We start from the raw sequence: 23,954 nt of genomic DNA on the forward strand, positions 1-23,954 counted from the left end.
ACCATCAAGCTGTTTACACCAATTACAATTTTCTGCAGGCATCCTGGCGGAAGGATTAATTCCTCCCACCTGGGTTAATTCACCACTTCCTCTAATGGGCTCCAGGTGGAAACTACAGTATTAATAGGTGCATGTCACCCACTACACCTTGGCACTCTCTTATCAGGTCTGTCAAACCTCTTCCTTCTGTGCTAAGGGATTTCTTTACCCCCATCTCTTCTGCAAAGGTTTATTTGCAAAGAAATGATAGGGAGTTTTTTCCTCCAGTCACTCTGCTGTGTAACAACTTCTGGAAAAAAAGGCCACATGTAATGTCATTGCTAATGATATTTCATCATGCAGTGAAGACTGCACTTATACCTTCCTGGCCCTTCTGTGTGCACTGCTGTCGGCTTTAGAATTTAATTACCTGGAGGTCATGGCCTAAATCTGCTCAGTAACGGTTGGTCATTATTGTTAGGTAAGGATCATATATACAAGCCAGCAAGGATGGCAGAAAGTGCTTAGACAAGGAATGAAAAAGGCAGATGGTTAAAGCCAAGATGTAAACAATCCTAGATATAATTTGCTGCTAGACATCAGATGCGGGTCCACTGTGGCCCAAGCAACCCGACACTTTGCAAAGCCTATGTTACCACGTCCTGTGTTGAGATGAAATCATTTTAGAAACATTTGCTCCAGGGACAACATTCCTTTCACAGGGCAAGAGTGAAATCTGAGTTTTTCTAGTGCAAAGATTCAATTTGTTAACACATCATAAACAGAATCAAATTATTCCAGATTTTATGGTACTAAGAAGAATCTTGCTTTCTGATTTAATGGGTTAGAGAATGATGACAGTGGGCCAGTTGACAGCAATATTACAATTATTTTATTGCCCATCAGCAACATGCAGGGTGAGGGGTCCTGAGTCTGTCCCTTGCATTCTCTTGGTGTTATTGTTTAGTTAATAAGTCGTGTCCGACTCTGCAACCCCATGCACTGTAGCCCACCATGCTCCTTTGTCCATGGGATTTCCCAGGCAAGAATACTGGAGTAAGTTGCTGTTTCCTTCTTCAGGGGATCTTCCTGACCCAGAGATGGAACCTGCATCTCCTGCATTGGGAGGTGGATTCTTGCATTTCCTAATGAATGACAAAGCCTCATTCTGATTCTGTGTGTTCACAGAGGTCCATGCCAACTGAGTATTGGACAATTTCTTACTGTGGGAATCCAGACAGCTCCCCAGTGGTCCTGGAATACCTGGGTGTCAGAGACGAAGCAACCCCTGGGAGATTAGTGCAGTCCCCTCCCTGCCTATAGGGTGATGTCAGAAAAATGTTCCTGACAGGCTATGTGTTCATCCCCACAGTTAGGAAAGCACTGCTCCTCAAGGTCACAGTCCAGAGAAAGGAAGGAGAGAGAGAGAAGGCAGACATGGGGATGGTCCTTGCATTTTTAACGTTGTAAGATATTTTGTTTATTTGTTTTTAGCTTGTGAGGGAATTATCTGTGAAATGCCATAAATACACGGCATTTTCCCCCAGACTTCCACTTCTACATTATTGATTTTTTTTTCCCAGTGCAGACATTAGCTCATGGAGCATCGGAGCCAATGAAAAATGACTTCATTCTGCTATGAGCACTTTAGTCTGGGCTAGACAACCAGGTGGAGAACAAATAATCGATGTAACTGGGCCAGCCCAGACTAGAGCCACAGGTTTTTGCCTTTTAAATATGAACGGCCCTAATACCTGCAGGACTGGAAACATTTTGTACTTAGTTTTAAATTTTCAAAATCGAAACATACATTGAGAGGCTTTTTTATCTGTTTGTTTGGTAGGAGTGGGTAGCAGATGTGGGTGGAGGCTTCAAGAAACTTCCTACAGCAGAAAAATTTTTAAGTGCTTAGTCGCTGCATCATGTCCAACTCTTTGCAACCCCATGGACTGTAGCCTACCAGGCTCCTCTTCCATGGGGATTCTCCAGGCAGGAATACTGGAGAGGGTAGCCTATCCCTTCTCCAGGGGATCTTTCCGACCCAGGAATCGAACTGGGGTCTCCTGCATTGCAGGCGGATTCCTTACCAGCTGAGCCATCAGATCAGATCAGTCGCTCAGTCGTGTCCGACTCTTTGCGACCCCATGAATCGCAGCACGCCAGGTCTCCCTGTCCATCACCAACTCCCGGAGTTCACTGAGACTCACGTCCATCGAGTCAGTGATACCATCCAGCCATCTCATCCTCTGTCGTCCCCTTCTTCTCCTCGAGAAGCCCCCAAATTTCTGAGGTGGCCCCACAATTACATGTATTATATATATGTGCCTCTCCTTGAGTGGTCCAAGCTTTGATGATGATATATCACTCCTGTGATTAGCTGACCTTGTATGGCAACAGCAAAGGGATTCTGCAGATGTGATTAAGATCCCAAATAAGTTGATTTGGGGTTAGAATGGGGTTATCTTTTGTGGGCCTGGTCTGATCAGGTGAAAACCCTTAAAAGATAGACAGGACCTTTCCTGAGAAGATGGCTCTTTGCAGGTGGATGGAAAAGACTGGGTGGGGAGCAGCTGCAGGCCGCCTGCAGGACATGAGATGGTTTCTGCCAAGAGCCATCAAAACCCTGGGGACCCCAGTCACACAGCCAGAAGGACCTGACTTTTGCCAGCAACCTGAATGAACCCATATGTGGATTCTTCACCAGTCCAGCCTTCAGAGGAGACTACAGCCCTACCTCACATCTTGACACAGCCTGGTGAGAGCCTGAGCAGAAAACCCAGCCAAGCCCAGTCTCCTGACCCACGGAAGCTGTAAGATAATACATGTATTTCGTATTAAACTGCTAAGATTATATATATATATATTAATATGCATATATAAGATATTATATATGTATGTGATTGCTCATTTGTTTTAGTCATGTCCGACTCTCTGCAACCCTGTGGACTGTAGCTGGCTGGGCTCCTCTGTCCATGAGATTCTCCAAGCAAGAATACTGGACTGGGTTGGTGCCCTCCTTCAAGGGATCTTCCTGACTCAGGGATGGAACCCATGTCCCCTGCATTGCAGGCAGACTGACCGCTGAGCCACCAGGGAAGCCCTTATATACATTTGTTGTTGTTCAGTCATTAAGTAGTGTATGACTCTTTGTGACCCCATATATAGGATTTAGACAAAATCCCTTGTAACAATATATATTTGGACAAAAACCCTTTTAACCAAGTTTCTATAAATAGGAGCCATTAACAAGTGTTGGTAATAACTGTACAATGTATTTAGCTCCAGATGACAAAATGAATGAGGATGGTGTAGCCATTTAATTGGGAGTCCTATTACCTCTGGGAATGTTTGTTTTTAAGATCAGCTACAGAAATCCTTTTATAATAAAACTTGCAGGTTCATAATCAAACTGGCAGAGAAGTGAGTCTTCTCATAATGGAATTTCCAGGATAAAGGTATCTACAAAAAACATACCTTAAATTATGCATTCTAATAACTGGTGATCTACGTTAGACTTGCCTTATGATGTTTGCAGAGCAAGTGGTTTGAATATTTCTCTGCAGAAGCGGAGTTCTCTGATTCACAGAACAAGGAAACCTGGGATATTTGGTGGGTATTACTAAAACCTCTTTGGAGTTATGATGTCATGTCACACAGAAACAATAATAGGCTTCAAGAGTTTTGTATAAATAGGAGAACAGCAAGACTGGGAATGGGAGAACTATCATCGTTAACCTCCAGTATTTGTCCTGATTTCTAAAGGAGTTACACCAAAAATGTGCACCAGACAGGATCTATATGAAAAGATGAGGTAAAGAGAAACAGTTTGTGTTGTCCACCGACTGTAACAATTTACTTCCTGGGGCAACTTTCAATCAAAACTGATCTCGTGAAATATGAAAGAGAAAGAATGAAAGACTTACATGGGTCAGAACCAAAGAGAGGCAGGAGAGAGAAAGCAGAGAAAAAAATGAAAATTGGGTCTCCCATAAAGACAGAAGTGGATTGCATCAATTTGGACTAAATTGTGATATTTACTAATTAGCATATAATTCAGATTATTTCGTGGTTGGGGAACTAGGCCTAAAGTACAAAAATTATTCAGAAAACATGTTTAAAAACAAAACACATTAAAAAGCAAGCAGTAATGTTCTTATAATTAGTAAAGTTGTTATACCATTTTAAGTGGTTTGGCATACATTAAATTGTATTCAACAGTAGACTTTTCATTTTAATTGGGCCTGACATAAAGTAATACTAAAACACTAATTTTGTTCGTTGCATTCAGGACATTTGAGGAATGTCAGGGGAGAGGCTAGCACTTAAAATTTGGCTGCAACATCAGGTGCAAAGTGGAAAAGTATACCCAGGTGAATTAGTGTCCTGAGGCAGCTACAATAGAATATCGCATTCTAAGTGGCTTAAAGCAGCAGAAATTTCTCATCCCACTATTCTGGAGCCCAGAAGTCTGAAATCAAGGTATTGGCAGGGCCACGCTCCCTGGAGACTCAGAATAAAATCCTTCCTGGTATCTCCCCAGCCTTTGGTGCTGGCTGTCCATCACTGGTGTTCCCTGGCTCAGTCACATCACTCCAATCTCTGCTAATTTGTCACATGCCATTCTCCCGTGTGTGTCTTTCTCCTCTTCTTATAAGAATGCCAGTCACGTTGGATTAAGAGTCCACCCTACTCTGGTATAGGACTTCCCAGGTAGCTCAGTGGTAGAATCTGCCTGCAATGCAGGAGACCCAGCGTCGATCCCTGGATCAGGAAGATCCCTGGAGAAGGGAATGGCAACCCACCCCAGCATTCTTGCCTGGAGAATCCCATGGACAGAGGAGTCTGGTGGGCCACAGACTATGGAGTTGCAAAGAGTCGGACACGACTGAGCGCAGCACACAAGACATCACAATGACATGTGCAAGGACTCTTTCCAGATAAGTTCACATTCTGAGCCAGTTTTGCAGGGAACACAACTGAGCCCGTGACACCAGGAAACTGGCATTTTCCTACATTATTGCTATTCACTACAGGTATTTTATCATTAAACTGAAAATTCATAAAATTTTATCAAGCACCCAAATGACGTAATGCTCCCTTTCAGCCTAGAGGAAGCCCTTACATAAATGGGCACATACAGAGCAAACCTGGATTAGATTGGGATTTCCAGCTTGCACTGAGAGGGAGAGAATTTGGAGTGACTGTAAAAAATCTTTTCAACATAGGATTTTCACAGATTGATGCTTGCCTGTGAAACTTAAGTAGTTTCAAATTCCTTATAAATATTAAGGGAGATAATTGTTAGTAATGGCAGCATTAAATGTATTACTTAAATTTTGGTGCTTGAAAAGATCTGCCTGGGGTCTTAAGTCCTGTGTACTTTAGTCCCAGGGAATATTGAGGCCCCTCCTTTACTCAGCAGTCTTGTCTTCCTCTCTTTAGAAAGGGAGCTGAAAAACTGTATAATTAGGTTCTGGAAGAAACTATATTCAGGGAAATAAGTCAAGAGCGGGGTTGAGCTAGGTGATGATCATTACAGAAGTTTCTGGAACATTTTTTATTTCTTTGTTTTTTCCCTGTGAGTTCATTTTGGAAATATTGCTGATTTCTGGATTTTAAGCATTGTTAATAGCAAGTGACAATTAAAAAAAAAAATGCCTGTTTTGTATTAAAAATCTATTTGGAAAAGAAAAGAGGGAAAACAGGATGGAATCATTGGTGATATTTTCTCCATGGTCCTTGTGGAAAAGCCACGTGGACTTGTGAGTCTGGTCTCCCATCTGCACCGGGGAATCTCCTTTCTCTTCCCTCTGGTTGGTTTGACCCCAGCCCCACGTGAGCATCAGAATGTCACCCATTTAGTGACTCTTTCTGCAGCTCCATTTTCCTTCTCAGGGAGATGATTCCCAGCAGGGGTTAGCAACTTTATGAAACCCGCATTCAAGGGGTCTAGTCTCTACTGAAAATATTCAAACTCATTTATTTCCCCAAACTGGAGTTTTGGAAAGTAGAATTCCAGTTTTTTTTTCCCTCTTGGAAATCATTATACATGATGGATCTCACGCATTACCCTTAGAAGGGACACTGAAACCTTCCCCTCCTCCATTCCTTCTTATTGCTTTATTTTTTCCCCATCTAACACTTAATGTAGCTATTTGTTTTATTGTTTGTATCTGTTTCTGAAAGATAGGCTTCTTGAGGACAGAAAGTCCCTTTTGTTTACTCAGGGAGTTTGACACCAAAGCTTCAACTTCTTCCCTTCTCAGAAAATGCTGTCAAAAGATTCTCAGCTTCAACTGCCGCCTCGCAAGAAAATTAAGACACTCTTTGATATGACCCCTTACCTCACCCAAACATACCTCCAGAACATAACATACACTGAATCTATTTACTTCTGTTCCCTCCATGAAAACACCCAACAGCAATGTTTCTCAAACTTTTTAAAATGATCACTCTGGCAAGGAGACTATCTTACTTCTTTTTCTGTAATTGTCCTCATGTCCATGAAATTTTTACTAAAGATAGTGTATTTGTTTATGTGGTGCATGTATCATCCGTTCAGTTCAGTCGCTCAGTCGTGTCTGACTCTTTGTGACCCCATGGACCACAGCACGCCAGGCCTCCCTGTCCATCACCAACTCCTGGAGCTTATTCAAACTCATGCCCATCGAGTCAGTGATTCCATCCGACCATCTAGTCCTCTGTTGTCCCCTTCTCCCCCTATCTGTTCCTTACACATCAAAATAAGGGTTTTGTCTCTTAAGAACTGATGTTTGCTTCCTTGGGAGCTGTATAGCCCGGCTGAGAGCACATGCTTCAGTCTACACCACCACTGCTTGTCTGCCGGCCAAGGCCACCACACCCATCTTGTTTATGACTGAAACAGCCTTGACCGCAGACTAGTCTTCATTACACAATTTCATTGAATGACATGTCACTACACTGCCTGTTTGTTCTTATATAACCAGCAGGTCGTGCCTTAAAATCATACTGATGTTGTAAAAAATAAGTTCTATCCTGTTTCTGCCCTTGCTACTACTCTCCAATCCATTCTTCAGGTACTATGGACACTAGTCTTTTTTTTTTTTTTTCCAACTTACTCAATGATTTTGAAAACATCTATTGATGCATATAATTTCCTCTTTTTACAAAGTTTTGTTGTATTATTATTGTTGTACTCAGATTAAAGTCTTAATCTGGTCTATTGAGCCTATATCATCTATCCCTGCCTTTGTTTACAGTCAGGCAACTCTACATGGTTAGGTGAATTCTTCCTTAGTGTGATTGCCTAGAAAGCTGAACATGAAGCAAGAATTAAGAGCTGATGCATTATTAGGGGTGCAACCCCAGGACGTGTGAGTGAGGGACAAGTTTGAGCAGGAAAGGTAGGGGTTAATGCCAAGTGAGGGGTCACTGTGGGCCACCCCTGTACGCTGAGACATCTGCTTGGTTATGTGAAGAACCCACTGGCCATTGGAGGAAAAAAAGAGAAAGGAAATTTATTAGTGGTTCCTTTCCATATCGTGCCTCTTGTCCATCAACGTTCACCTTACTGGAAGTTCATTCCCCTGAACTTCCAGGTTGCGTCTCCCAGATTGTTTAGCATTTGCTTGAGAATCACATTCCAGGCAAGCAGTGTGATGTCCCATCCATGTCCAGAAGTGGCAGGAGGGCCTGGCCACAAGCTGATCAGCATCAGTGGGAAAAAGCGCATCGTCTTGCCCAGGCATCTATCAGCCCAGGTGGCACCTGGGATGGAGCAAATGGCTGAGGATCCAGGGAAAGGAAGCCCAAGAAAATCTGAGGACGGGCTTAGTTCAGTTCAGATCAGTCACTCAGTCATGTCCGACTCTTTGTGACCCCATGGACTACAGCACGCCAGGCTTCCCTGTCCATCACCAACTCCCAGAGTTTACTCAAACTCATGTCCATCGAGTCGGCAATGCCATCCAACCATCTCATCCTCCATCATCCCCTTCTCCTCCTGCCTTCAGTCTTTCACAGCATCAGGGTCTTTACCAATTAGTCAGCTCTTTGCATCAGGTGGCCAAAGTATTGGAGTTTCAGCTTCAACATCAGTCCTTCCAAAGTACATTCAGGACTGACTTCCTTTAGGATGGACTGGTTGGATCTCCTTGTAGTCCAGGGACTCTCAAGAGTCTTCTCCAACACCACAGTTCAAAAGCATCAATTCTTCAGTGCTCTGCTTTCTTTATAGTCCAACTCTCACATCCATACACGACCACTGGAAAAACCATAACTTTGACTAGACGGACCTTTGTTGGCAAAGTAATGTCTCTGCTTTTTAATATGCTGTCTAGGTTGGTCGTAGCTTTTCTTCCAAGGAGTAAGCGTCTTTTAATTTCATGGCTGCAGTCACCATCCCCAGTGATGGACCCTCACGGCCCTTCTCTAAGTTTTCTGTGCACAGGGTGTTCCATCAACTCTCAGAGGCCTTCATGTTCTATTGTTGTTTAGTTTTTAAATGCTGTCTGACTCTGTGACCCCATGGACTGTAGCCCACCAGGCTTCTCTGTCCATGGGATTTCCCAGGCTAGAGTACTGGAGTGAGTTCCTGTATCTTTCTCCAGAGGATCTGCCCGACCCAGGGATTGAACCTGCATCTCCTCCATTGGCTGAATTTGGACTCTCTACCGCTGAGCCACCAGGGAAGCCCTCATGTTCTATAGAACTCCCTAATTTGTCTTTCATCCAAAATGAAAACGCATCCTTAGCTCATCAGCCATCCCTTTTCTATGACTTCTTTCCTGACATTTCTGTTCTAATTTTCTTCTTTGACTACAAAACACAGTTTTCTGTTTCAAAAGTAAGAAACCATAGATGCTATATTCCTAAATTTTCCATGTACCTTTATCTTTGAAGGCAAGATTAGCCTAGAATGAAAACTCTTGAGTCACATTCAACTTTCTTCCAATTTTTACATATATTGCTTTACTTGAAATCTAGTCTTAAGTGCCCCATTGTTTTGCTTTCTTTTTCTTTTTTTCTTTTCAAAACTCCTCCATAATTTGTTTGGCTGAATCCAGCCAGTAATTAGTCTTGTTTTGTGCTTGTAGAAGACACTCCTGGTGTTTATTCTATTGCTTGAGATTTTCATTTTGAGGAATGTCTGTCTGTTTTCTTCATTTCTATTTGAATATAATACTCTTGATTCATATTTTCTTTTTCTCAGAATATTTCAGACTACATTTCACAGATTTATGCAGTCAGAGAGTATTCTAGAACCACCTTTATTTTTCCACTTGTAGATTTTTTTTTGTCCTGAGCACCTGAATATTTCTTTATTATTGTAATTTAAAATCTTAACCTGACTATATTCAGTGTTCATTTATTCTAAGTTAATATTGCTCAAGAATGGTGTGATTTGAAATGTACAGACTCTATTCTTCCTTTATCTCAGGGAAGTCATTCCAGGTATCTTTGCCTGTCCAGCCCAGACCACCAAGTCCTATCAATATGATTTCTATTTCTTAGCCTGGTATATTTTAATCATTCTGTATTAGCTTGCTTCATTTTAAAACATTTTCTTTCAAGTCAAGTCACATCTGCTTTGCTAAAAGTGAAAGTCCCTCAGTCGTGTCCCCATGGGACACAATGTGACCCCAAGGACTATGCAGTCCATGGAATTCTCCAGGCCAGAATACTGGAGTGGGTAGCCTTTCCCTTCTCCAGGGGATCTTCCCAACCCAGGGATCAAACTTAGGTCTCCTGCATTGCAGGCAGATTCTTTACCAGCTGAGCCACAAGGGAAACCCAAGGATACTGGAGTGGGTAGCCTATCCCTTCTCCAGTGGATCTTCCCGATGTGGGAATCAAACTGGGGTCTCCTGCACTGCAGGCAGGAGATTCTTTACCAACTGAGCTATAAGGGAAGCCCTGGTAGCTCCCCTGATTAGCAAATAATCCCAGCAAGTGAGATGAGCTGTGAAAATGTCTGTAATGTTCACATCAAGTAACAGATTTTATATCTGCATCACGAACAATTAGAAATCAATCTCAATGTTATCAGAGCCCAAGCACAGAGATAAGCAAAGTACATTCATTATAGAGAAGTGAGTCTAAGTCAGTAATCATCACTATTTCCTGTAGAAGGGCACTTCTTAAGTATGGACCAGAAATGCCTGGCATTGAGTTGACCTGGGAACCTAGTAAAAACACCCCCATCTCTGTACTGAATCAAGATCTCATGTGGTTGGGCTCAGGAACCTGCATTTCACCTGTCCTCCAGGTGAGTCTTATCCATGCCCTCACTGAACAAACAGTATTCCAAAACAGCACCCCAGAAATAAGGGCTCGAATTAAGGAAATAAACAGTCATGGAAAAAATAAAATAAATGGTTAGCAGAGGTGGCAGAGGGCTCAGCATTATAGAATGTGGTACCTGAACAAGGGGTTTCCCAGGTGGCTCAGTGGTAGAGAATCCACCTGCTAATGCAGGAGACCCAAGTTCGATCCCTGAGTCAGGAAGATTCCCCTGGAGATGGAAATGGCAACCCACTCCAGTATTCTTGCCTGAAAAGTCCCATGGACAGAGAAGCCTGGTGGGCTACAGAGGACCCTGGTGGGCTACAGTCTATGGGGTCACAAAGAATCAGACATGACTGAGCACCTAAGCACATACACACATTTTAACAAGAGTGACAGCATGTTGGAGGAGCAAATCTGTAGACATTGGAATTGAGGCCCAGTCAGAAAAAGCAATACATTTCTCCCTAGAGAGGACAGTAGAAGCTCTGAAACAGAATGGTATTTGCAGGGTTGGAACAGAGAATGAGAACAGCCATAGCTAAGAGCAAGAGAGAGCGCCTCACATGAGGGGCAGGAAGATACACAGAGCTAGCAAAGGCATGTCACAGAGGGAGGACACAGGCCCTAAAAGACGGGGGTTCCCAAAATCAAGATGCCTAGAATCCACGGATGGTCAACACGATGCTCATTCTGTCCTTGGAGAGAGGAACTCAGCAGCTGTTTGGTTATAAGACCCAGTCATTCATAAAACGCCACTCTTAAATATTCTAAAGGCAACATGGCCATGTTGCCTCCTGTTCTGAGGAGACCTGCAAAATATCCTCACAGTCATGAGCCAGAGAATGTGTCTCGCCCTGGCTAGATTTTGGATAAGACAAAGATGGGAGTAGCAAAGACTCAGCCCCAGAAGGTGTACAGGAAAAGCTGTTGGTCTCAGTGCAGTGCTGGCCAGCAGGGACAATATCATTCGAGCTGCAAGAAGCACCATGAGCTGCACAATTAACAAAGGCCTATTTCACTTTGATTTTTAGATAGTACTGAGAAATAGAAGTAACCAACTTTCAAATGACCACGGGCAGGGTTTCTCCAATTTGTGCTTATTCAAGTAAACCCCAGGTAAAGGAAGAAAAATTACCAAATCTGATTGCTAAACCCAAAATACCCAACTGACCCTACTAGCGAGTTAGGAAGTAGTTCAGCTTCATATTCACTGGCTGTGAATGGTAATTATACCAATGCTGTATCAGCTGTGCTGTGCTTAGTCCCTCAGTCATGTCTGACTCTTGGTGACCCCATGGACTGTAGCCCACCAGGCTCCTCTGTCCATGGGGATTCTCCAGGCAAGAACATTAGAGTGGGTTGCCATGCCCTCCTCTAGGGATCTTCCCAACCCAGGGACTGAACCCAGGTCTTCCGAATTGCAGGTGGATTCTTCACCAGCTGAGCCACAAGGGAAGCCCAAGAATACTGGACTGGGGAGACTATCCCTTCTCCAGCAGATCTCCCCGACCCAGGAATCGAACCGCGGTCTCCTGCATTGCAGGTGAGCTACCAGGGAAGCCCTGTATCAGCTGAGTCCTTCTTAATGTCTGGATGATGTACAGCATATGGACAGTAAGGTCCTGCCATGTCTGCTCAGTATCAGCTCTACCATCAAATGTATCCAAGGTTTGCCTTGATGTCATCTATTGGCTATGTGCATGCTAAGTTGCTTCAATCATGTCTGACTCCTGGCAACTCTATGGGCTGTAGCCCGCCAGGCTCCTCTGTCTGTGGGATTCTCCAGGCAAGAATACTGGAGTGGGTCGCCATGCCCTTCTCTAGGGGATCTTCCCAACCCAGGGATCAAACCTTGCTTTTCTGATTCGTCTGCATTGGCAGGTGAGTTCTTTACCACTAGTGCCGCCTGGGAGGCCCATCCACGCTATAAATAAAAGCCCACATAAACATCAGCCTTCTGAATTCTAAAAGTCCAATTCTGCCATCTTTGACATCCCTACTTGTCAGAAATGGTTCAGCTCTTAGCAGGTTTAGTTAAAACAGGCTGGCATTTTTGGATATTCCTTCTAATATTCCATTTGTATGTTTCAATGCCTTGAAAATAAAGAAGAAAGCTATCTGCTGGATCATTTCAAATGACATCCTTTTAAAGCTAAATTGTATTTTGAATTAAACCTTGCAAAAGAAGATATCACCTTCAAAATGTATTCAGCAGTGCTAGAAGAGATAAATGAAAAGACCCAGAACCTGGTTGAGACATGAAATTTATAATTTAAGAGTCCCTAAAGTTAGAATCACCCAGCTAGTCTAAACAAATTAAATACTATCCATGTATCCAGCTGCTAGGAGAACTCTGCATGTCTGCCCTTAGGCCCTGAGCAAGGTCGGGAGCAGGGCTCTTTCTGTATTCATGGCCATTTCCCTGCTGGAAGGGGCCTTCATCCACGGCAATCCCCACTTCCCCTTGAGTTTAACAAACAACCTGACTAGTGTGTCATGGAAACTACAGAAGAGTTCTATGTATGGCGTCTTCTCCCAGCGCCCATCCTGTGATTGGCATTAGTAACATCTTGCTCTACTATGAATGAATTTATCGATAAGCAGTAGATTATATCAAAAGCAAGAAAACCAGGTCTGTAGAAAAGAAAAGTTAGTCTCTAGAGGACGTATTTACTGAATGGCTTGTCATCTATCATGATTGGAATTAGAACCCCAAACCAGAATGGACCTAGAAATGACCATACTAAGCAAAGTAGGTCAGACAGAGAAAGACAAACACCATATGATATCACTTATAGGCCTCCCCTTATAGCTCAGATGTTAAAGAATCTGCCTGCAATGCAGGGGACTGGGGTTTGATCCCTGGGTCATGAAGATCCCCTGGAGAAGGAAATGGCAACCCACTCCAGTATTCTTGGCTGGAGAATCCCATGGACAGAGGAACCTGATGAGCTACAGTCCATGAGATCACAAAGAGTTAGACACAACTACGCAACTAACACAGACACAGACAGAGAGTTAGGTGGAATCTAAAACACAACACAAATGAAATGAAACAGAATTTACAAGACAGAAATGGGCTCACATAGAAAACAGACATAGTTGCAAGGAGAATAGGGGAAGGAAGGACTAGGAGTTTGGGATTAACAGATGCAAACTAGTAGATATAGGATGGATAAACAACAAGGTCCTGCTGTAGAGCACCAGGAACTACATTCAATATCCCGTCATAAACCATGATGGAAAAGAATACGAAAAAGAATAATACACAGATGCACGCATAAGTGAATCACTTTGGTATACAGCTAAAATTGATGCTGTACTTCAATAAAATTAAAAAGAGAGAAATTAGGAACTGCTTTTCCAATTAGAGTTATAACTAATAGACTGAAAACAGATGATTAAATTACTTCAAAAAGGGTGATGAAGATAAGACAGCACTTTGATGCTTGGAGGAAAGAAGGCAGGCCCAAAGCATGGCACCGAGGTCACACACGAAATCAGAAGCCGACAGAACACTCAGCAGAGGAGGGCGGGCTCCTACCTGTGGCCAGGTAGATGATGTGGACGAGGGCGTCCCGGGCCTGCACCACATCCACAGCCACGTGGGAGAAGCGGCTGCTGTCCTCCATGAAGGCGGGCATGGGGCTCACCGGCTGCACCACTTCGTGCATCAGGATGAATTTCTGCGCGTCCTGCAGGTTCCTCTCCGTGAGGTTCATGTACACACCCTGGTCCACAGTGCCGCACTGCAGAGGGAGAGAGGCTGTTACCAGGCCCGGCCACCTGCACACCCAGGGCCGCTCCAGCCAGCCTGGCTGGGGGGGCGACTGGCAATCTGAACATCTGCTGGTGCCAATGTGCCCCCTTCTCCAGTCCCCTTACTGCCCCTATTCTTGGTGTCTCTCCCAGTTTAGATCTGAGCTCATCGTATTTGGGGAGTCTTCTCAACTCTCATCCTAAATGAATGATCAGAACAAAATGAAGTGACATCAACAAAGCAGAAACAGACCCACAGACTTAGAGAAGGAACTTATGGTTACCAGGGGAAGGGTGAGGAGGGGATAGCTTGGGAGTTGGGAATTGACATGTATATCCTGCTGTACTTAGAATGGATAACCAACAAGGACCTACTGTAGACCAGAGAGAAATCTGCTCAGTATTACGTAACAACCTAAATGGGAGAAGAATTTGAAAATGAGTAGATCTATATATAAGAATAACTGAGCAGGCTTCCCTGCTATCTCAGTGGTCTGCCTCGGGTTCGATCCCTGGGTCAGGAAGATACCCTTCAGAAGGAAATGGCAGCCCATTCCAGTATTGTGGCCTGGGAAATCACATGGACAGAGGAGACCCATGGGGTCACAAAGAGTTGGATATGACTGAGCATGCAAACACATTGCCTTGCATTGTATAGCTGAATCACTCTGCTGTATAACTGAAACTATCACAACACTGTAAATCAACTATACTCCAGTGTAAAATAAAAAGTAAAAGTAAATCAATGATCAGAAGTTTAAAAAAAACATGAAGTAGGAGTCACTGCTAATTTGAATAGCATATGCATAACATCTCCTCGTCACCTCTAGAGTCCCCTAGGGAGTTGTCTGGCTAAATGCACACTGTCCAATCTGCCAGACACATCAGATTCCCAGGTGGAAAATTCAGCCATCAAATGCATGACGCAGATTTACTAGCTTTCTTTGGGATGGCAGGTCTATAAGCAAGACATGGATTCTACGGAGATAGATTTAGGTCATTTTAATCTGCAAACTATGCAATACTGTTCTGCTGTCTTTCACATAAGCTACACAACACTACGTTAGCCGTATTATTGTGCCCTTATTATCTGGGCTTCCCTGGTGGCTCTGATGGTAAAGAATCTGCCTGCAGTGTGGGAGACCTAGGTTTGATCCCTGGGTCGGGAAGATCCCCTGGAGGAGGGAACGGCTACCCACTCCAGTACTGCTGCCTGGAGAATTCCATGAACGAAACACTCTGTTTGCCTTATTATCATGTGCTTATTATCTAACCCAAGCCAAAAGAAACAAAAACTCTGGTTAGAGTCAAGCATCGAATAAAAACATGGTGCAGGGCAGCAAAGCTTGCCACCCCAAACATCTCTCTGGCATGTGAACGATTTTCAGAGCAGAAAACAACGGAGGCCCAAAGGACTCGAGAAGAAACTGTGACCTTCCCCTAAACGCTTACAAAATTTAGATAGATGGCCTGTTCCTGGAATAGAGCTATTTCCAGAGATGTCTGCACTGAATAAGGGCAGACTGTAGTGGGGAAAACTCAGCAGGGCCCAGAGACCAGAGCCCACTCTGTGTCCAACAGTCTCTGCAGGCCCAGCAAACTCTTGTTTACCAAACATTTGCTTTTCTATGTGCAGGTCAATTGCCTTCCTCCTCTTTGAAGTCTCAAACCAGTACCAGCAACATGCTCTTTTATCTTTAGCTGAAGATGGTATTTAAGGTGAGGGTTTCTGCCATCAGGGGGAGTTACTCAGTTTTCCTGGGTCCCTCTCCTGTGTATGTGTTATTAATCTTGTGCTGGATTTTCTCATGTTAACCTGTCTCATGCCAATTTAATTCTTGGACTGGTTGGAAGAAGCTAGAAGGGCAGAGGAAACTTTCTTCCTCCCTGACAATGATGAATTTTTAAGAACAGGGGGGCATAAGGAACTAAAGGATGTGAGAGAGGAAGGAGATGAAGAGAGAGAAAAGGAAGAAACCAGAAGGAAACAGGAAGGAAAGAAGTGGACTTTTCAGGTAGAAATACCATGCAGAGGACTCTGGGACTAAAGCAGGGAAAAAAAAAAAATCCAAGCCTGGAAACTGCGGAGAATTAAATTCAGAGCTGCACTGTGCAAAGGCTGGCAGGTGTCGTGGAGGATGGTTTTGGACAGGGACGAGGTTAAAAGAGGGGTGGGAAAGCAAGCCAAGCTTTCCCAGGGCAGCGTACAGAATCAGAAAATTATCACCACGATTTCTCGTTTCTTTCATAAACTTTAAATCCTAGGTCCAATAAAGGCTGATCCCCGGCAGAACTTCATAGAGGCAGGGTTGATGGAAATGAATTTCCCTGTCCATTCCATCTGAAAAACAACCTTTATAACATGTCGTTTCTAATACGTGGTTTTATAATAGGTTAGAGGTGCAAAAGTAGATGATGGAAATGGCTTGTGAAAAATTGAGGATATTTTTGTAGCACTTGATAAAATAGCCTACATGCCCCCAAAGGATAGGCTGATGGTATATTTAAAGAATCTTGGAGCAAAATGGATGCCAAGACCAGTCCAAAGCTTAGTTTAAATGCTGCATCTTTGCAGGGGTGCCCCTGGTACCAGGTGGCGGAAAGGTCGGGTGAAGGTGAAGGGTCAGTTCTGTGGCCCAGGGACCATGCGGCCTCAGGTGAGTCCCTGCCTAGCAGTCCTTGTCTCTTTATCTATAAAGTGGCTCAAAAACACTTCTGCTCCCTTCAGAAGTCTGCTGTGAGGCTTGTAAACGCCAAGGAGCCAGGCCGTGCGCCTGGCACAGAGAAGCCATTCAAACAATGGTATAAATGGTCCATGGGTCTGCCTCACAGCAGGGCAGCAATTCTATGGTCCATTGAGCTGCAGGGGCCAGAGGGAAGGAATGAATAAGTGAAGGGAGGAAGGAATCAACGAGTGAACACACAGCAGTTGTGCTGGGGCAGGGGGTGCAGAGCCAGGGGATTTTATATAATTACCATATTTAACAATGACACGTGGAGGGCAGAGACACTGCCCGTTAACAACAGTGTCACAAAACGGTCTGAAGTCTGTCCAGGCGAGTTCTAGTTCTGACAGTGGCCAGGTCTGGCTGTTTTCTCTTCCTGAAATCAGCAGCAATTCTTAAGTCACAGGAGGCAAGGAGCAGTCTGCCTGGGGGATGGAGTTTTCCATCCAGGTTTTGTTTTCTCCACACAGTGCTTTTAAAATTGACATCATAAAACCCGGGAGGCATAATATGAAACTGAGGACCTCTGGCTGCTGTTGAGGAGTCTGGGGACCTGGGAGACTCCAAGTGTTAAGTCACTGAGGTGACCTCTGGACCTCACTGAAGGGTGGGAATGCTGCCTGCCAGAGCTGCCATCCCTGTGGTCAGAGGGTTGGAACTTTTGGTCCCACTGCGCTGAACTCCAGGAAGGAGAAAGATGCTGGAGGTTGAATCCATCACCAATGGCCAGATGATTTAATCAATCTGCTTAAGTGAAAAACACTCATAAAGCCCCAAAGGATGGAGCATTCAGACCTTGCAGGTTGGTGACCACATGGAGATTCAGCAAGCATGCTCAGCTCAGAAAGAGCTCCCTGCTCTTTACCCAAACCTTTCCCTACTCTCCCTGTGCACCTCTTCCATCTGAATGTTCCTGAGCTATGTCCTTTACAAGAAAGCTTATTTTCTTGGACTCCCAAATCACTGCAGACAGTGATTGCCTGAAATCAAAAGATGCCTGCTTCTTGGAGGGAAAGCTATGACAAATCTAGACAATGTATTAACAAGCGGAGATATCACTTGCAGATAAAGGTCCATATAGTCAAAGCTATGGTTTTTCCAGTAGTCATGTATAGACCTGAGAGTTGGACCATAAAGAAGGCTGAGTGCTGAAGAATTGATGCTTTCAAACTGTGGTGTTGAAGAAGACTCTTGTGAGTCCCTTGGACTGCAAGGAGATCAAACCAGTCAATCCTAAAGGAAATCAATCCTGAATATTCACTGGAAGGACTGACACTGAAGCTCCAATGTTTTGACCGTCTGATGGGAAGAGCCAACTCATTGGAAAAGACCCTGATGCTGGGATAGATTGAAGGTAGGAGAAGAAGGGGGCGGCACAGGATGAAACGGTTGGATGGCATCACTGGCTTAATGGACACGAATTTGAGCAAAGTCCAGGAGATGGAGAAGGACAGGTGAGCCTGGTGTGCTGCAGTCCATGAAGTCACAGAGTTGGACATGACTTAGTGATTGAACAACAACGACGCTCTCACAAGTAAAATGTTTGAGTTCTATGAGCCTCTCTAGATGATTAACAAACCTAAGGAGGGGATCCACCTATAGCCCAGGTCGGAAGCAAGTGTGACAACCTGGACTGGAGACTGGTGTTGGAAGCGAGGGTCAAGGGGAGAGTCTTGCAGGACCAAGTCTATCAACCATGAGATCTGATGCTATCTCTGGGTAAACAGTGTCAGAATTGAGTTTAATTGTTGGACATCTGGCTTGGTGTTGGAGGAAAAAAAGCTGCTTTGTGGTGAGGGGGGAAAAAGGCAGAGGTTGGATTCGATCAGCAGTATCATTAGCCAAGAACTGGTTGAAACTATACAGTGTCTTGGTTTTCTAGCCAACTTATAATGAAAATCTCACCCGAGGATTCTTTTTCAAATATTTTGAATTCTATTTAAATTTATACCAGATATTTATTGGATCATAAGTAATCCACCTAGCTCTCTAACGGGCTGCAAATTCTCTCACCATGCCTTACACATGGGGCTCCTGCAGTGTTGGCGTGACACCCCAGGGACTCTGAGCAAGAGGAAAACATTAAAAATAGTAAAAACACAGCCATCGTCCTCCTGCAGCTTACAATCCATAGTCTTTGTCTTGCTAACACCTCTGAGAGTAATACATCTATATTTCTACTAATTCTTAAAACAATAATATTTGCATTCTTGTTTATTTTTTCCAAGGATGACAGATCCATCCTAGCCCTAGCCTGCCGGCCCTTGGTAGGTACATCTACGATCACCGAGGCACACGCAGAGAGTGCTTGACTTTGATGGTACCCTTCCTCCTGTTTTGTTGTAAATGCCAATGGAGTACTGAAGGATGCTGATGACTTGGCCAGGTCCCATCATCTGGTCCTCCAGCAGTGGCCTGCTCATCTGCTCGACCACTTTTGAGGGTCTGTTATCCATTTCGGCTCCATCAATTTGGTTGCTGGTAATCAAAACTGCACAGAGATTTCTAGAGTCTGTCCCAGTGCAGCTGTACCACTGGGTCTGGACAATGTTTTCTGTAAGTGACTGAAGCTTTTCCTAGTGAGGCCCAGAGTCTACATGGCTTTGGGGACTGCAGCTCTAACAGGGACGACTTTCATAGCACCACCTGCAGTGGTTTCTAGATTGCAACTGATAAAAATTAATAGTGTTACATTTTGTTACTATCTTCAATAGAGAATTTTGTATCAAATCTTGCAAAATTAGGCATTGTGCAGCCTACCCCATTCTTCTTGAATCTGAGTCATGTATCTGATCTTCTAATTAATTAGCTATTTCTAGTACACTCGTGCTTAGTTGCTCAGTGGTGTCTAACTCTCTGTCACCCCATGGACTGTAGCTGGTCCAGCTTCTCTGTCCATGGGGTTCTCCAGACAATAATACCAGAGTGGGTTGCCATCCCCTTCTCCAGGGGATGTTCCCAACCCAGGTATCAAACCCGTCTCCTGCAATGCAGGTGGATTCTTTACTGTCTGAGCTACCAAGGAAGCCTTCTAGTACATATGCACTGCATAAAATTCCAAATCTTAGTAGGCAAACAATAATTTAAAATATCTAACTGCATGTAACCATTGGTTTTTGCAAATATAAGGCCCTTTATACACAGTTAGTGGATGGACCCTACCCCCCCATAACAGTGTGTGTGGTTCCTTAAAAGTCAGTCAGGTTGCCTTAAGTTAGCATGGTTATCAAACATGGTAAACCAAAAGAAAATATTCGATACTCATGTATATCAGGACTTATGCAAAGAATCACCATAATCTAAACTTTAGTCCTATGCAAATCTTAAATACCACCCAAGGAAGACAAGCTCAGTGGAGTAGGCTCCCTGCCTGAAATGCACACCATGTTCTGCAGGCTTCATTCATTACACCACACGGCCCGACTTCATCTCATAAACGTGAGTAAGCCCTTTAGTGTGACTCTGGCATTATAAAACTAGATGCCTGTGGCCTCAGGAAATGAGGGGATTTGCTTTGTGCTACAAATGTATCCAGACAAAGGGGCTAAAAGCTATCCACTGCCCAGAGGTGGTAAGGCATCACAGAGTTTATTAAGTCACTGTTCACTGTGAAGACACGTGCAGTTGAAATATCAAGACATTAAAAGAACCCTAAAATACCGTGAGCATCTTTGAAAATTTTTTTAAACTTTAGGATTTTACCATGGACTTTCTGAAAGGAAATGATATATTTCACCTTCATGGTTTTCCAGAGGGCCTTCTTAAACAGCTACATCACCCCAGGATCCAGGGATATGGGTGGGATTTAAATGCAGAGACTCAACAATGAGGCACAGGGAGTCCATGTTCAGTTACTAATTACATAAATCATGTATGTCATCAGGAAACCTGACGACTTCATGTCTGGTTCCCACTAAACTGTTTGCTTGCCTGCATTTCTTTGTCTAGTACTGAACTTTCTTAGTAGGGAGACTTGAATAACAACTATAAACTTGATCATTCAGTTTCCTGACTTACAAGTGGGGCTAATGACACCCACTTTACAGAGCTGCTGAGATGAGAAAATATGACAAAGTCGATACAAACAAATAACCCTTAAATAGTCCCCCCTGTTGCTGTTGCTGCTGCTGCTAAGTTGCTTCAGTCCTGCCAGACTCTGTGCAACTCCATAGATGGCAGCCCACCAGGCTCCCCCATCCCTGGGATTCTCCATGCAAGGACACTGGAGTGGGTTGCCATTGCCTTCTTCAATGCATGAAAGTGAAAAGTGAAAGTGAAGTTCCTCAGTCGTGTCCAACTCTTAGCGACTCCATGGACTTCGGCCTGCCAGGCTCCTCCGCCCATGGGATTTTCCAGGCAAGAGTACTGGAGTGGGTTGCCATTGCCTTCTCCAGTCCGCCTTGTTATGGGATGCTATATCATTTTCCCAAGTAAAGCAGTGAATGGTAAAGTGGACATGTAAGCCCATCTCTATTCTCAGTGTCATGATCTTTATAAAAAAATTTCAAAACAATTAGAATTGAATGATTCTTGTCAAAGTACAAGTAAAATGTAAAATAATTGAACTTTTCCACATTCTCAGTTTTCTCAAAAGCCAGAGGTTTTATGTGTTGGGTTGACAAACCAACCAGGATTTGGAGGTCTGAATACACAACTTGAGTCTAACACTGACTAGTTATGAAGACTAAAGTTCCTCTGGTTGGAAGAGGTTGAGGCTCTGAATCTGAGGACTGGGCCTGAGAGCCCAGCTCAGCCACTAAGGGGCCTGTATCCTTGTCCTGATGACATACTCTGAGGCTCAACACCCTTCTCTGTCAGAGGGAGCTGTTACCAATCATCACACAGTTGCCAGAAGGCGGCAAGATACATAGAAGCATTGAGCCCAGTGTCTGGAACTTGGCATTCCTAAAAATTACACCCACGATGATGATGGTGAAGATCCTAAGACAGTTCTTCTCAGAAGAAAGGAGCTCCAGGGAAATCTGCTGGTACGCATGAATGTCTGAGTCTCCCTAAAATTCATATGTTGAAATCCTAACCCTCAAAGTGGCTGTATTAGGAGCTGGAGCTGCTAAGGAAGTGACTGAGGTTAAATGAGGTCATAAGGGTGGGGCCCTGATCTCATAGGGTTAGTGTCACTTCATGCTCACCTAGGAAAAGCCACATGAGGACATGGTGAGAAGCTGGCCATCTACAAACTACGAAGGGAGTACACTCTAGAAACTGAATGGGCCAGAACCTTGATCATGGACTTTAGCCTCCAGAATTGTGAGAAAAGAAATTTCCAGTCTGTGGCATTTTGTTACAGCAGCCGGAGCTGACTAACACACCTGCTGACAGACCAAACAGTAGAGGCTTTTGTCCCTTTTGGTTTCAGCTCCCTCTCAACATGGGTAGATGAGAGCAGATGATGTCAGAGCCCCTGACAGCTTGAACACGCGGCATTTGGTGCCTTATACACAAATGGCCTCCATCTGCTCCTGTTTTCTCCACAGCCGCCCCATCACATCCCATTCACCCCAACAGGAAATCTCACCGCATACCCAATTAGAGCTCAATTCTGTTTGTGCATCCCCACTGCTCTGTGTCCTGGACCACGGTCATTACAGCATCATTCATTAGGAGTCAGAGCTCCTGGGGACACAGAGCCCACCATCATTAGTACTAATTGAAGCTGGATTCCCAACCTGCTGCATTGTGCTGGCCTTTTGCAGTCCAAGCTCAGGCGTCCCAGCTGACAAAAGACCCTTTGAAGGCCGGGCGCCTCAGGACACAAAAGGCCGTGGTCTATTTACATGAGACAAGCTGAGTGAGGGACTGTCCCACAGGGGGTTGGGGGTGGGGCAGCTCACAGCTGCACTGTGCGAGCACCAGGGTTTCAGTGGCCCCAGCCTGTCTGTCTGCACAAGGTTTCTGCCTGCTATCTGGGTGAGCAGCGGGAATGACTGAAGGAGTGGTCCTTTGTCCCCGGAATTACCTGGAAGTTGGGGTTGGGGTTGGGATACGGCAGCCAGGCGGACCGAGAGTTCTCCTGGTACTTGAAGGGCCCGTTAAAGGCCTGAGAGATGGCGCTGAGGTTGAAGACGCACACGGCCGAGGCGGCAATGCTGTTCCTGGGGAGGTGAGGAAGAAAGAGGAGAAGACGGGTCAGAGAGCACCCTCGAAGGTGAGCTCTGCTCCCCACGACAGATTCTTGGTGCCCAGGAAACACCTTCTAGGGGAACACTCAAGATCAGCAGGAATAAACACCCTACAGATGAGGCTGAAGCAGTGATGGTGCTCCTCTGGGTTTTTTTTTTCCTCCAACATTTCATTCTAGAAACAACAGTATTTAGCAGTTATGTTGCTTGTAATCCCATGGACAGGATGGAGTCCACACCCAGCTGGGGCAGAAATGATAGAAGCTTTTGAGGAGCTGTATGTTATACCTTTAAAATTCCTGGAGGAAAAAATAAATAAATAAAATTCCTGGAGGAAACAGAGTTCCTCCTCCAGGGCATGGGCCTCCCATCACCTCCCCACACTCTAATCTGGGCACTTTAGCTGGCAGTGGGGTGAGCTGCTGCTGCTTCTGTCTGTAAAAGCCCCAAATAGTTGTGAGTATTTGTCATCTTTTAAAAATAAACAACTGAAAGCATTTTGCAACAAGTGCCTGTTAGAGATCCTTCGCGTATATGTACATGTATATGTGAAAAGTATTTTAAATTCAAAGGGTCAAAGACAAATATTTGGCAGAGCACTGACATAGGACCTCTTGAAGCTTTAATTCAGAATTCAGTCTTTGCAGGACTGAAGGCTGTCAGTGGGAGGCTCTCGGAGTCCAAGGCCCTTTTACTAAGTGGAAAAAAGCAATATTTTTTTTTTTTGGTTAAGTAAATCTACATTATGAGCTCAGCTATGGTTTTAAAATTTCATGTTTATGCTATTAGCCAAAAGTATGTTTACTTATCAACTGTATTTCCTAAGGCAAAGAAAAAGCAAGAAACTATAAAATGTGAATGTCTACCTTATCCTTGGTTCATCTGAAAAACACAAATAGGTGGTAGATATCGACAAACTCCAACTCATCTAAGCTTCTTAAGGGAGGGGACATTCACTGACCAAATGAGGTTGAGACAACTGCTCCAAATCACCCAGCTACTAAATGGGGGAGTTGGACTGAACCTCCAGGTAGGTTGGCACCAAAATGGAAATTTTGAATTCTTGGTGACAGCTCTGTGT

At 44.2% G+C, this 23,954-nt stretch overlaps 1 protein-coding gene across 6 annotated transcripts in view; it reads right to left on the bottom strand.

The window, feature by feature from the left end:
- SEMA5A (semaphorin 5A) overlaps positions 1-23,954 on the bottom strand; it is a 567,470-nt gene that overhangs the window by 143,824 nt on the left and 399,692 nt on the right. For all 6 annotated transcript variants that reach the window (XM_086361189.1, XM_086361183.1, XM_086361185.1 and 3 more), the window contains 2 exons: positions 22,711-22,846; positions 13,793-13,997 (listed from right to left, as the gene is read on the bottom strand). In XM_086361189.1, the coding sequence (XP_086217315.1) occupies positions 13,793-13,997; positions 22,711-22,846 (341 nt within the window). The remainder of the gene's footprint in view (positions 1-13,792; positions 13,998-22,710; positions 22,847-23,954) is intronic.

The sequence above is a fragment of the Bos grunniens genome, chromosome 20, assembly GCF_055505025.1.
Source record: "Bos grunniens cultivar Pamir isolate PY7600 chromosome 20, Bosgru_T2T1.0, whole genome shotgun sequence".
Taxonomy (NCBI): domain Eukaryota; kingdom Metazoa; phylum Chordata; class Mammalia; order Artiodactyla; family Bovidae; genus Bos; species Bos grunniens.